The sequence below is a fragment of the Simochromis diagramma genome, unplaced genomic scaffold (genome assembly GCF_900408965.1).
Source record: "Simochromis diagramma unplaced genomic scaffold, fSimDia1.1 OVJJ01000516.1, whole genome shotgun sequence".
NCBI classification, from domain to species: Eukaryota; Metazoa; Chordata; class Actinopteri; order Cichliformes; family Cichlidae; genus Simochromis; species Simochromis diagramma.
Genome location: NW_024386938.1, coordinates 805,803 through 817,843, shown reverse-complemented (window position 1 = coordinate 817,843; position 12,041 = coordinate 805,803). Strand labels below are relative to the sequence as shown.

The 12,041-nt window shown below is 43.6% G+C and overlaps 1 protein-coding gene across 1 annotated transcript; it reads left to right on the top strand.

Moving 5' to 3' along the window:
- The first annotated feature begins 4,125 nt into the window (after window positions 1-4,125).
- On the top strand, window positions 4,126-5,900 carry LOC120736954 (ferritin, middle subunit). The gene is made up of 4 exons (XM_040037364.1): window positions 4,126-4,325; window positions 4,937-5,083; window positions 5,258-5,383; window positions 5,488-5,900. The coding sequence occupies exons 1-4, from the start codon at window positions 4,224-4,226 to the stop codon at window positions 5,641-5,643; spliced, it is 531 nt and encodes a 176-aa protein (XP_039893298.1). The 5' UTR covers window positions 4,126-4,223; the 3' UTR covers window positions 5,644-5,900.
- Window positions 5,901-12,041: the final 6,141 nt, after the last annotated feature.

Genomic DNA, 12,041 nt, shown 5'->3' with positions numbered 1-12,041 from the left:
GGGGTGGGTGTGATGGCTGCGAGCTGGGAGGTGTGAAGCTGAGAGGTGTGAAGTCCTGAGATGAAGGACAGGCAGTCCCTGAAGATGAAGGAGATTGCAGCAGGGGGGACAATGCTGTGGGAGGGGTGGGTGTTTGATCAAACCTATTAAAATATTTATTTAGGTCATTCACCCACCCCAAGTCTCCTGCAGCCTGGGGGGTTGGTTTTTGTCCTGAGATTGTCTTCAGGCTGTTCCAAACCCGTCTGATGTTGTCCTGTTGCAGCTGCTCTTCCATCTTCCTGCTGTAGTTTTCCTTCCCTTGCCTTATCTTCCATTTCAGCTTCTTCTGAACAACTCTCAGCTCCTGTTTGTCTCCAGATCTAAAGACTCTTCTTCTCCTTGAGGAGAGCCTTAATTTCAGGATTTATCCATGGCTTGTTGTTAGAAAAACAACGTACCTTTTTGATGGGTACGGTGTTGTCCACACAGAAGTTCATGTAATCCGTAATGCAGTCTGTGATGCTGTTGAGGTCATCCTCCAGGGGGCTGCAGAGGTTGTCCCACACAGTAGAACGGAAACAGTCCCTCAGGGCCTCTTCAGTCTCTGCCGACCATTTCCTAACTGTGTGTTTCACTACTGGTTCTCTGTGTACTAGAGGTTTATACACAGGCTGGAGATGAACCAGGTTGTGATCTGAGCCCCCCAGGGGAGGGAGAGGTGATGAGCTGTATGCCTCCTTGGTGTTGGCATACAATAAGTCCAATGTTTTATTGTCTCTGGTGTAGCAGGTGACATACTGGGTGAAGGTGGGGAGAGTGGAGGACAGGGAGATGTGATTAAAGTCCCCAGAGATCAGGAAAAGGGCCTGACATGTTTGGAGTCTGCTGGTTACAGTGTGCAGGACCTCACAGGCTGCTGCAGCGCTAGCAGAGGGCGGGACATACACAGCTATCATAATCACGTGTAAACTCTCGCGGTAGATAGTACGGTCTCATGCTAACCGCTAGCAGCTCAATGTCCTTACAGCATAGCATCTCTTTGATAGATAAATGCCCAGAGTTACACCATCTATCGTTCACAAACACAGCCAGACCCCCTCCTCCCTTCTTACCACTCTCCGTTGTTCTGTCGGCCCGGATCAGATGAAAACCATCCATGTTTACGTGTGAGTCCGGAGTTAGCGCAGTTAGCCACGACTCTGTGAAGCACATCAGGCTGCACTCCCTGTAGCTCCTCTGATGTCGGGTAAGAGCCGCCAGTTTGTCTACTTTACTGGGGAGAGATCTCACATTCCCCATAATAATAGATGGAATCGCTGGCCGGTACCTCCTGACTTTAGTGCGACGCCCGATCCCGGCCCGAGTACCACATCTCTTCCTCCTCACCTCGCGGGGGATGTTAGCTTGCTCGGCAGTAGGCAGGGCAGCGGAGGCTCCGAGGGCTAACAGCTGATCCCTGCTGTAAACAATGGGAGGTCGGACCTCCACGCGCTCTCCGGACAAAGACGCCGTAAAAAATGTAATAAAGAACACGATTGTCCATAGAATTCTGAGCTCCATTGTGGGGGACAGCAGTCCACAATAGAAAAACAAAAACAATAAACACAAAACAACAGAGAAACATATATTAAAGAGAAAAAAGGACTCGGTCAGGTCGGAGCTGCTGATACTGGCTGCCAGCTCGGAGCAGCGCCGGAAGCCACCGATTCAGGTGACTCAGCTGTGCTTCTGCTTTTGGATCTGACCCTGCCTTCGATACTGTTGACCACAGCATCTTAATCTCACGTTTGGAGCATTGTGGCGTAAAGGGCACTCCATTAGAGTGGTTCAGGTCATACCTGTCTGACAGGACCTTCTCTGTGAGCTTTGGAGATTGTATCTCTTCCTCAGCTCCCCTTACTTGTGGTGTTCCCCAGGGATCTATACTGGGGCCAATTTTATTCTCCATTTATATGCTGCGTCTAGGTCTAATTTTTAGAAAATAAAACATTTGTTTTCATTCATATGCCGATGACACTCAGATCTATCTTCAATTGAAGGGAAACAGTCCTGCCTCACTAGAACCCTTACTTCAGTGTCTCTGTGAAGTTAAATCCTGGATGGCCTCTACCTTCCTTAACTTCAATGAGAACAAAACCAAAGTGATAATTTTTGGACCAAGTGGCAATCCCAGCACCTCCCATTTTAACCTGCACAGTTTTGAGCTTTTTATCAAATCGTATGCCAAAAATCTGGGGGTTATATTTGACAGCAATTTCACCTTTGAAAAACAGATTAGCTCAGTCGTACAGCGGTCTTTCTTCAAACTGAGGCTTTTATCTAAGGTGAGATATTTTTTTATATTTTAAAAACTTTGAACGAGCGATTCATGCTTTCATTATATCCCAGCTGGACTATTGTAACTCCTTATATGCTGGAGTCAGCCAGACCGGCCTGGCAAGGCTGCAGTTGGTCCAGAATGCTGCAGCTCGTCTTCTGACACGTACTAAAGGATGTGAACACATTTCCCCGGTACTTGCCTCTCTTCATTGGCTCCCTGTCCGCTTCAGAATTAATTTTAAAATTTTATTGTTGACTTACAAAGGCCTGAATGGACAGGCTCCCGGGTATTTGTCCCACCTCTTGCAGACTTATACCCCCTTTAGATCTCTTAGATCAAGTGATCTTTTGCTTTTAGCCATACCAAGGTCGAGACTGATTCATAGAGGCGATCGAGCGTTTGAAGTCATAGCGCCTAAGCTGTGGAATAATTTACCCCTATACATCAGACAGGCTCATACTGTCAATCTTTTTAAATCTTATCTTAAGAAACATTTTTATTTACTGGCTTTTAATACAGCATGAGAGTTATTTGTTAATTCATATTCGATGTTTGCTATCAATATTCTAAGTTATTTTATTAGGTATTTTGTATTCTTGTACAGCACTTTGGTCAACGCTCCTGTTGTAATTAAATGTGCTATATAAATAAATAAACTATAAAGACCTGGGTGATCTAAAAGTATTTGTGACCAGGATATTTCCTTCAATATGAATATTAAATAACTATGTAGGACTGTTTTCATGTATTTGCCTAATATTTCTAAAATTAGAAACATTTTGTACCAGAGTGATGCTGTAAAGCTAGTCTGCTTTGTCCTTTTTAATGTTGACTTCGTTCCTGCAAATAAACTGTTAACTGTGACTCTTCTGTGTCCTTGAAATGAGTCCTGGTCAAACCAGTGGTGTAACAGAGAGTGCTAACAGTGACCAGAAAAAGAGAGCAGATTTTTCCCATACTGGCTTCTCTTTATTGGCACACTGTTAAATCCAGAATTTAATTTAACAGTCTTCTCACAAACTGTGTCTTAGCTGTATACTTCGAAAAATAAGGTCCATCTTCTCTTAAAAACCTCGTAGAACCCCAGTAGAGAACTTTTCTCTGAAAATATCACGCATACGTATAATATGCATGCACTGCAATGCAGCATGTGAAAATTAAAAGCTACACTTTAGCTATTAGGACTGACTTGTGGTTATAGGAGACATTCATTTTAGCTGAATCCTTGAATATGTCCCCTCCTAATTATGTCCCTCCATCTATTTTCTGACCACATGAATTTCACCTTGCTCTGTCTCTTCCTCGTTCTCTTATTGGGACTGTGGTAAATACCATTATCAACAGTCAACAGTCATGTGTTACAAAATAAATGAGGTTTGGCTCAAGACTTGTATTGTACATATTTAAAAAATGAATGAATATTGTACTATGTGCATGTGCATATCACTCATGTGCAAAAAGAAGTCTTCATATAGCGTTTTGAGATTAATCTTTATATATTTTACATATTTTGCTTGTTATCTGTTGAAATAAAGAAAATGCTTTGCCATTGCATGTGACTATCTGCCAGCAGGTCACATTAAACATTAAAGTTAATGACGAGTTTTCCAAGAATCAGGAGGAGAAAAAAAAATGCAACGTCATCCTGTGTCACAGCTGGTACAGACGCCTCGGCTCAGTGATTGGTGGAAACATGCGTCACATCTGTCATGAGCTCCTCCGTGGAGTATAAATACAGGGACCCGTGAGTGTGCTGTTTCACACCAGGGGAGAGATCTTTGAGGAGTTCTTGCTTCAACAGTGTTTGAACGGAACTTCTTGACTTCATCCAACTTTATATTTCCGCTACAGATAACTTCAACGTAAAGCTTTATTTTTGCACCGTTTTTGTTAATAAAAAGCACAAGAAACGCCAGCCGAAATGGAGTCCCAAGTGCGCCAGAACTACCACCGCGACTGCGAGGCCGCCATCAACCGGATGGTGAACATGGAGCTGTTTGCGTCTTACACCTACACTTCTATGGTGAGAACACAGAAAGAGTCCATCATCAAAGCAGACTCTTTTCTGAGGAATGTTTACTATTTTTAAATGACGGCACTGTGTGCTGTTTAAATGTAAAATCATTTTATTATGAATATTAAGGTTAAATGGCGCAGCTAGAACAGGGATGTAATTGTGGCACACTAAGATGTATTGTGTTAATGCAGCTTTTTAACAAATGACAGATTATTTTTAAATGGTGTCAGATATTGACTCAGTTGGGACCTCGAGTGAAAGTTTAAAGGTCACAATGTGAAACTGAATCATGAAATCTCAACAGATGTTTTGACAGTTATATATTTTTCTCAGTTCATTGTATGTTTAATGGACAACAGACCTGGAGAGCATTTGCTGCTTCACTCATACTTGCAGCAACCCTGCACAGTGCAAGATTCTGTGTTGGTGGGTGTCAAGTTTGAATTGTTGAACTAGCAGCAGAGTGGGGTCTTAGTCTCTATTTCAGCAGTTATCTCAGTCTAAACCGGCTGAACTGTCCATCATGAATCATGTCTGTCTCCATAACTGTTTGTCACGATGCTGTATTTGCAGAATAATTGGTGCTGTGTACTAATAACCTGTGTCTGATTTGTCAGGCCTTCTACTTTGACCGTGATGATGTGGCCCTGCCAGGCTTCTCCCACTTCTTCAAGGAGAACAGCCATGAGGAGAGGGAGCACGCTGACAAGCTGCTGTCCTTCCAGAACAAGAGAGGAGGTCGCATCTTACTCCAGGACATCAAGGTGTGTACAAACTGAACCAGTCCTGCTGTGACATACCTGACTGTGTCTAACACAGAAACTGGGATTAATGAGCAGTGTTATGACACTTGTTCTCTTGTTGTTGCATTAGTGTGTAATGTGTACACAGAGCTTAAAACAAGTGTTCAGTCTCTAACAGAATTGTTTGTTGTGCAGAAACCAGAGCGTGACGAGTGGGGCAGCGGGCTGGAGGCCATGCAGTGTGCTCTGCAGCTGGAGAAGAATGTCAACCAGGCTCTGCTGGACCTGCACAAGCTGGCTTCTCAGCATAATGACCCTCATGTAAGTGGGAGTTGGAGGGAAGCGTTTGGGGTTAAAGACTGAACTAGTTCATGCTGTGTATGTTTGACAAATCATCAAATGTTAACTGTAGTTTGTTTTCCCAGCTGTGTGACTTCCTGGAGAGCCACTACCTGGATGAGCAGGTGAAGTCCATCAAGAAGCTGGGTGACCACATCACTAACCTCACCCGCATGGATGCCCACAACAACAAGATGGCAGAGTACCTGTTTGACAAGCACACTCTGGGTGACAAGAGCTAAATGCTGAGACCTAGAAGTGAGCCTGGAGTCAGCATGTTAACAACACAGGCTTTGAAGTAAACTCACTTCTGCTCCAGCTGATTTCTTTCCTGATTTCCTGACTTTAAAGCTGGCATCAGTTCTTGTATGTTGTGGTGTTTTTGTGTGAAATGTCACATGGAGCGATGGATGTTATCAGGGTATGGCTCTGCTTCTAAGCTGTCTGACTTTTGGAAATGTTTCTGATCTGTTCATCTGAATAAACATTTTGAGCTGGATCTTTGGTCTGTCTGCATCTGTGACTTATTTTGCTGATTAGAGTAAAAACTGAATGCATCACTACTTGATTGCTGTCGACTTTGTAAGATCATGGTGTTCAGAAATGTCGTCTCAGAAGGTCTTTGATTTAACATCTCTACACATTAGCAACAAGTACAATCTGATTTAGGTGAAGCCATATGAGAATTGAAATGTTACTGAATAACTTTTGGATTTTTCTTACAGAAAAGAGATCCAGTTAGCAAAAAAAAAACAAACACAAAAACCATTAACCTAATTAATCTAAAATTACAACTCAACATCTATATAGAATAGATGAAATTAACTGTACAGTGTGTTAGCAGTTGTGCAGTTGCTATTCTGATTCATACATTGTATCATGCTATACTACTTTTTTTTTTTTTTTTTTTTTTTTCTCCATTTCCTGAATTTAAAATGTCTGAGTTTATGTTGGACACCTGTACTGAAATAGTTGTCAGTGTGTGTGGTTATATTGAATTATTAGTAACATACAATACTGTGCAAAAGTTCTAGGCAGGTGAGGAAATTATGTAAACAAAGAATGCTTTCAGAAATATAAATGAATGTTTATTGGCCCCAAATGTATTTAGCAGCAGGACAACAACCCCAAACATGCAGCCAGTCTGTAACAGAACCATGTACAGTGTATAGAAGAACAAGAAGTACTGGGAGTGGTGGTATGGCCCCCACAGAGCCCTGATCTCAAAATCATGGAGTGTGTCTGGAATAACATGAAGAGACAGAAGGATGTGAGGACGCCTACATCCACAGAACATCTGTGGTTAGTTCTCCAAGGTGTTTGGAACAACCTACCAGCTGAGTTAATCTGTTTTTTCTTTAGTTTTATGGTCATACTTGGGAATGGAATGAATACTGGAAAAGTTTCCAGAGAAAAGATATGCGCCTGGAAAAAGAAAGGAAAGTTGCCACTGTGAAAAGTTATTCATTCAACCTTTCATGCATAGCGGTCACTACAGTGGACAGCTATTCAAAGGCTGTTTTCTTCTATTTGTGTCAGTGTTGATGGTATACTTGCATATAAACCACTACATTGGACACTGATGTGTCACTCCATACCCTGCCACCCACTCTAAAGATGATGTTTTCCACCTAAGTGGAAATGTAAAAAACTCTTTGAAAAGTACATGTTTCAAAAGATTCAAAAAATAAAAGCCATGCCTAAAGATGAATAAAAATACTTAAGAAAACAAATCCTGATTGAGGTTGTCATAATTCAGGCATGAAAGGGTTAAAGCATTTAAAGGTGCTGTCGTATTATGTGTTAATCCACGTGCTGGAAAACACTTTAAGAACCTTGAGGCAACTGTTATTGTGATTTGGCACTATATAAATAAAATTGAATTGAACTGAATTGAAACACACGACACACAAAGGTGACCTGTGGAGTTCCACAGGGTTCTTTGCTAGGACCATTTCTCTTTCCATTATACATGCTTTCCAATCATTCAAATATCATTAGAAAGTATAGCATACATTTGAACTGCCATAGTGATGATACACAACTTTATCTGTCAATGAAGCCAGAAGACACACACACATTAGTTAAAGTGCAGGAGTATGTTAAACAAATAAAGACCTGGATGACCTCTAATTTCTTGCTTCTAAATTGAAATAAAACTGAGGTTATTAAACTCCAAAATCTTACAAACATGGCATGAGCTTGGCCTCTAGTAACACTGTCATGAACCTTGGATATGTAGGACTGCTTTCTTCCAATCGAGCAATATCTTTAAATTAGAAACGTCCTATCTCAGAGTGATGCTGATGAATTCATGCACTTAATACTTCTAGGCTGAACTATTGTAATTCATTATTATCAGGTTGTCCTAAAAACTCCCTGAAAAGCCTTTAGTTGATCCAAAACGCTTTTGTGAGAGTACTGACAGGGGACTAGAGAGAGCGTATTTCTCCCTTATTAGCTTCTCTTCATTGGCTCCCTGATAAATCCAGAATTTAATTCAAAATCATTCTCCTCACATACAAGGCTGTGAATAATCAGGCCCTATCTTATCTCAAACACCTCATAGTATTATATCACCCTAAAGGACACTTCACTCTCAAATGTGTGTGATGAAAAATTTCTGTTAGTCTCAATTAAAGTGTTTAAGTGCTTATGCGTACGCTGAGTTGTGACACCACAATGGAAAACTTCAACTGAACAGTCGAAAACTAGATGAACTTATGTCAGCTTCAGTAGCTGAAGAAAATTGCAGCTGACCCTGTCTGTGGACTTCACGACACCTGCTTACTTGTTGTTTCTCGGATGTTTAAAAATAGAATTTGAAGCCGCCCCCTCTTCTTTGGAGCTCACAGTCATCAGGTGACCCTGAATCCTCCCTTGGTTATGCCGTAATAAGCTTAAACTGCTGGGGGCTTCCCATGATAGTATTTCTGAGCTTTCTTCTTTGCTAGCCATTTTTACTTACTATGAGTTTATATGACTCTGCATTTAACAAGTAGTTATAATTTATCTCCACTCTGTTCCACAGTGTCTTTTATCCTGTCTTCCTCCCATTTCCCTCAACCTAGATGGCTGGTTCTGGATCTGCCTTTCGCTCTTCCTTACTTATCTTGTTCTCTGCTGTGTTGTCCATTTTCACAGAACACTAAGCTATGAGATTGCCGTCTCCACATTATGATAACATTTTGCTAATTTTAACAATTTTTCATGCAGGATGAAAATATTTAGTTATAACACTTGAGTGAATAAGCTGCCTCATCATGAAAAGGAGGTAATTGTTGGTTTAACAGTGTTGAAACATACACTTAAAAATGGGTCTTAACCTTTATAAACATAAAGCAATATATCTTAGTAAAATAAAATTATGTGGAAAAATTTAGGTGCAATTAAATTAGTTAAAAAAATTCAGCCCTAAATCCCAACTTTAAGTTAACTTTATCAATTAAATATCTTTTCCAAACTTTGGAGCCAGGCCCGGGGAGGGTGCCCGAGGGCGAGCGTCTCGTTGCCAGGCCTTAATCCATGGGGCCCGGCTGGGCACAGCCCGAAAATGGGACATGTACCCATCTTCCTGCAGGTCCACCACTCGCAGGGGGCACCGTAGGAGGAGCCAGGAGTGGAGGTCCTGGTGGACCAATCCCGACCAATCGGCTACCAAGACAGGCAGTTGGGACATGGAATGTCACCTCTCTGGTGGGGAAGGAGCCTGAGTTAATGCGTGAAGTTGAGAGGTATAGTCGGGCTCACCTCCACGCATGGCTTGGGCTCTGGAACCAGCCTCCTGGAGAGGGGCTGGACTCTGTCTCAGTCTGGAGTTGCCCCTGGTGAGAGGCGGCGGGCTGGGGTGGGTATCTTGGTATCCCCTTGGCTTGCTGCTGGTATGTTGGGGTTTCTCCCAGTGGACAAGAGGGTTTGTTCCCTTCGCCTTCGGGTCAGGGAATGGGTCTTTAATGCTCACGTGGGCAATGACAGCGGGACCTGGAGGGGCGTGATTGGGAGGAACGGCCTCCTGGATCTGAATGTGAGCGGTGTTTTGTTTTTGGACTTCTGTGCAAACCACAGTTTGGCCATAACGAACACCATGTTCGAACATAAGAGTGTCCATAAGTGCACGTGGCACCAGGATGCTCTAGTCCACAGGTCGATGATTGATTTTGTAATCGTATCACCAGACCTGAGGCCATATGTTTGGGCACTTGGGTAAAGAGAGGGGCTGAGCTGTCAACTGATCACCACCTGGTGGTGAGTTGGATCAGGTGGAGGGGGAGGATGCTGGATAGACCTGGCGCACCTAAACGCTTAGTGAGGGTGTGCTGGGAACGCCTAGCAGTGGCCCCAGTCCGCGGGCTCTTCAACTCACACATCTGGCAGAGCTTCAACAGGGAGACTGGGGACATTGAGTCCGAATGGACCATGTTCAGCACCTCCATTGCCAAAGCTGCTGCACTGAGCTGCGTCCGCAAGGTAGTTGGTGCCTGTCGTGGTGGTAATCCCAGAACCAAATGGTGGACACCAGAGGTGAGGGGAGCCACCAAGCTGAAGAAGGAGTCCTACTGGGCTTGGTTAGCCTGTGGAACTCTGGAGGCAGCTGACAGGTATCGACAGGCCAAGCGGAATGCAGCACGGGCGGTGGCTGAAGCAAAAACTCGGGTGTGGGAGGAGTTCGGAGAGGCCATGAAATAAGACTTTCGGACCGCCTCGAAGAGATTCTGGCAAACCGTCAGGCAACTCAGGAGGGGAAAGCAGTGTTCTACCTGCACTGTGTATAGTGCGGATGGAGTGCTGCTGACTTCGACTGAAAAAATTGTTGGGAGGTGGAAGGAATACTTCGAGGATCTCCTCAATCCCACTGGCACATTTTCCGTGGCGGAAGCAGAGTCTGGGGATGAAGAGGATGACCCGCCAATCTCTGGGGCGAGGTAACTGGGGCAGTTAAACAACTCCTTGTTGGTAGGGCCCCGTCCACCCCGAGTTCCTTAAGGCTCTGGGTGTTGTAGGGCTGTCTTGGTTGACACACCTCTACAATGTTGCGTGGAGATCAGGGGCAGTACCCCTGGACTGGCAGACCGGGGTGGTGGTCCCCATCTTTAAGAAAGGGGACCGGAGGGTGTGTTCCAACTACAGGGGAATCACACTCCTCAGCCTCTCTGGGAAAGTCTATGCCAGGGTGCTGGAGAGGAGAGTCCGTCCGTTAGTCGAACCTCGGATACAGGAGCAACAATGCGGTTTTCGTCCTGGTCGTAGAACACTGGGTCAGCTCTTTATCCTCTCAAGGATACTTGAGGGTGCATGGGAGTTTGCCCAACCAGTCTACATGTGTTTTGTGGACTTAGAGAAGGCATTTGACCGTGTCCCTCAGGGGGTCCAGTGGGGGCGAGCTCCGGGAGTATCGGGTGTCTGGCCCATTGCTACGGGCCATTCAGTCCTTATACAACTGTTGCAAGAGCTTGGTCTGCATAGCCGGCTATAAATTGGACTCTTTCCCGGTGGGTGATGGGCTCCGCCAGGGCTGCCACACATAATAGAGGACACACTCTTGACCTACTGATCTCCAAAGGCCTGAGCATTTCAAAGGTTACTGTGTCTGATGTGGGCCTGTCTGATCATTACTGTGTTTTCTTTGAAAGTAAAATCTCAGCCCACACAAATATATCAACAACAGTGATCACAAAACGGTGTATAACTGAACACAGTAGTGCAATTTTTAACCAGGTCTTCCCATTAACACCTGACCTGCCCAGAGGGTCAGTCAATGAGCTCGTCAATAGCTTCAATGCTAACATGTTAAATGTAATGGACACTATTGCTCCCATTAAGGTGAAGGTTATCTCTGGAAGGAAAAAGTCTCCATGGAGAAACTCCACACTGGTGAAAAATGAAAAAAGAGAGTGTAGGAAAGCTGAGCGCAGATGGAGAAAAACAAACCTCCAGGTTCATTATGGCATTTATAAAGAGAAACTTCACAATTATAATTTACAACTGAGGAATGCAAGGAGGTCCTACTTCTCTGACATCATCACTAAAAACAGCCATAATGCTCGGGTCTTATTTTCTACAGTTGACAGGCTAACAAACCCTCCTGTGTCAGTGGCAGCTGAACTTCATTCGACCATGGCCTGCAATGACTTTGCCAAATTCTTCACTGAAAAAATCCAAAAAATTAGACAAGCAATTGGTACATCAACAGCAGATCCAGGATATGTACTGTGTCCACCAAAAAACTGTTTAAACACCATGAAACAGTTTCACCCGATTAACAGCAAAGACCTGGAGGACATCTTAGGTCAACTGAACTCCTCCTCCTGCTGTTTAGATGTCCTGCCAACAAGTTTTTTCAAAAAGGTCTCAAAGACTTTAGAGTCAGACCTGTTACAGATCGTCAACTTTTCTTTATTATCAGGTGTGTTTCCAGAATCACTAAAAACTGCTGTAATCAAACCTATACTGAAAAAGGACAATCTTGACAAGACACAAATGAACAACTACAGGCCGATCTCAAATCTCCCGTTTTTAAGTAAGATCATTGAAAAAGCAGTTTCTCAACAGCTCAATTACTTCTTAAAACAGAATAATTGCTACGATGCCTTCCAGTCAGGTTTTAGACAGAACCACAGCACTGAAACCGCTCTGACCAAAG

Bases quoted from the DNA above. Each gene is read 5' to 3' on its own strand.
- LOC120736954 (XM_040037364.1), top strand. From the start codon at position 4,224: ATGGAGTCCCAAGTGCGCCAGAACTACCACCGCGACTGCGAGGCCGCC. The intron at 5,084-5,257 runs GTGTGTACAAAC...TTTGTTGTGCAG, and splicing joins TCTTACTCCAGGACATCAAG to AAACCAGAGCGTGACGAGTG. The intron at 5,384-5,487 runs GTAAGTGGGAGT...TTGTTTTCCCAG, and splicing joins CTCAGCATAATGACCCTCAT to CTGTGTGACTTCCTGGAGAG.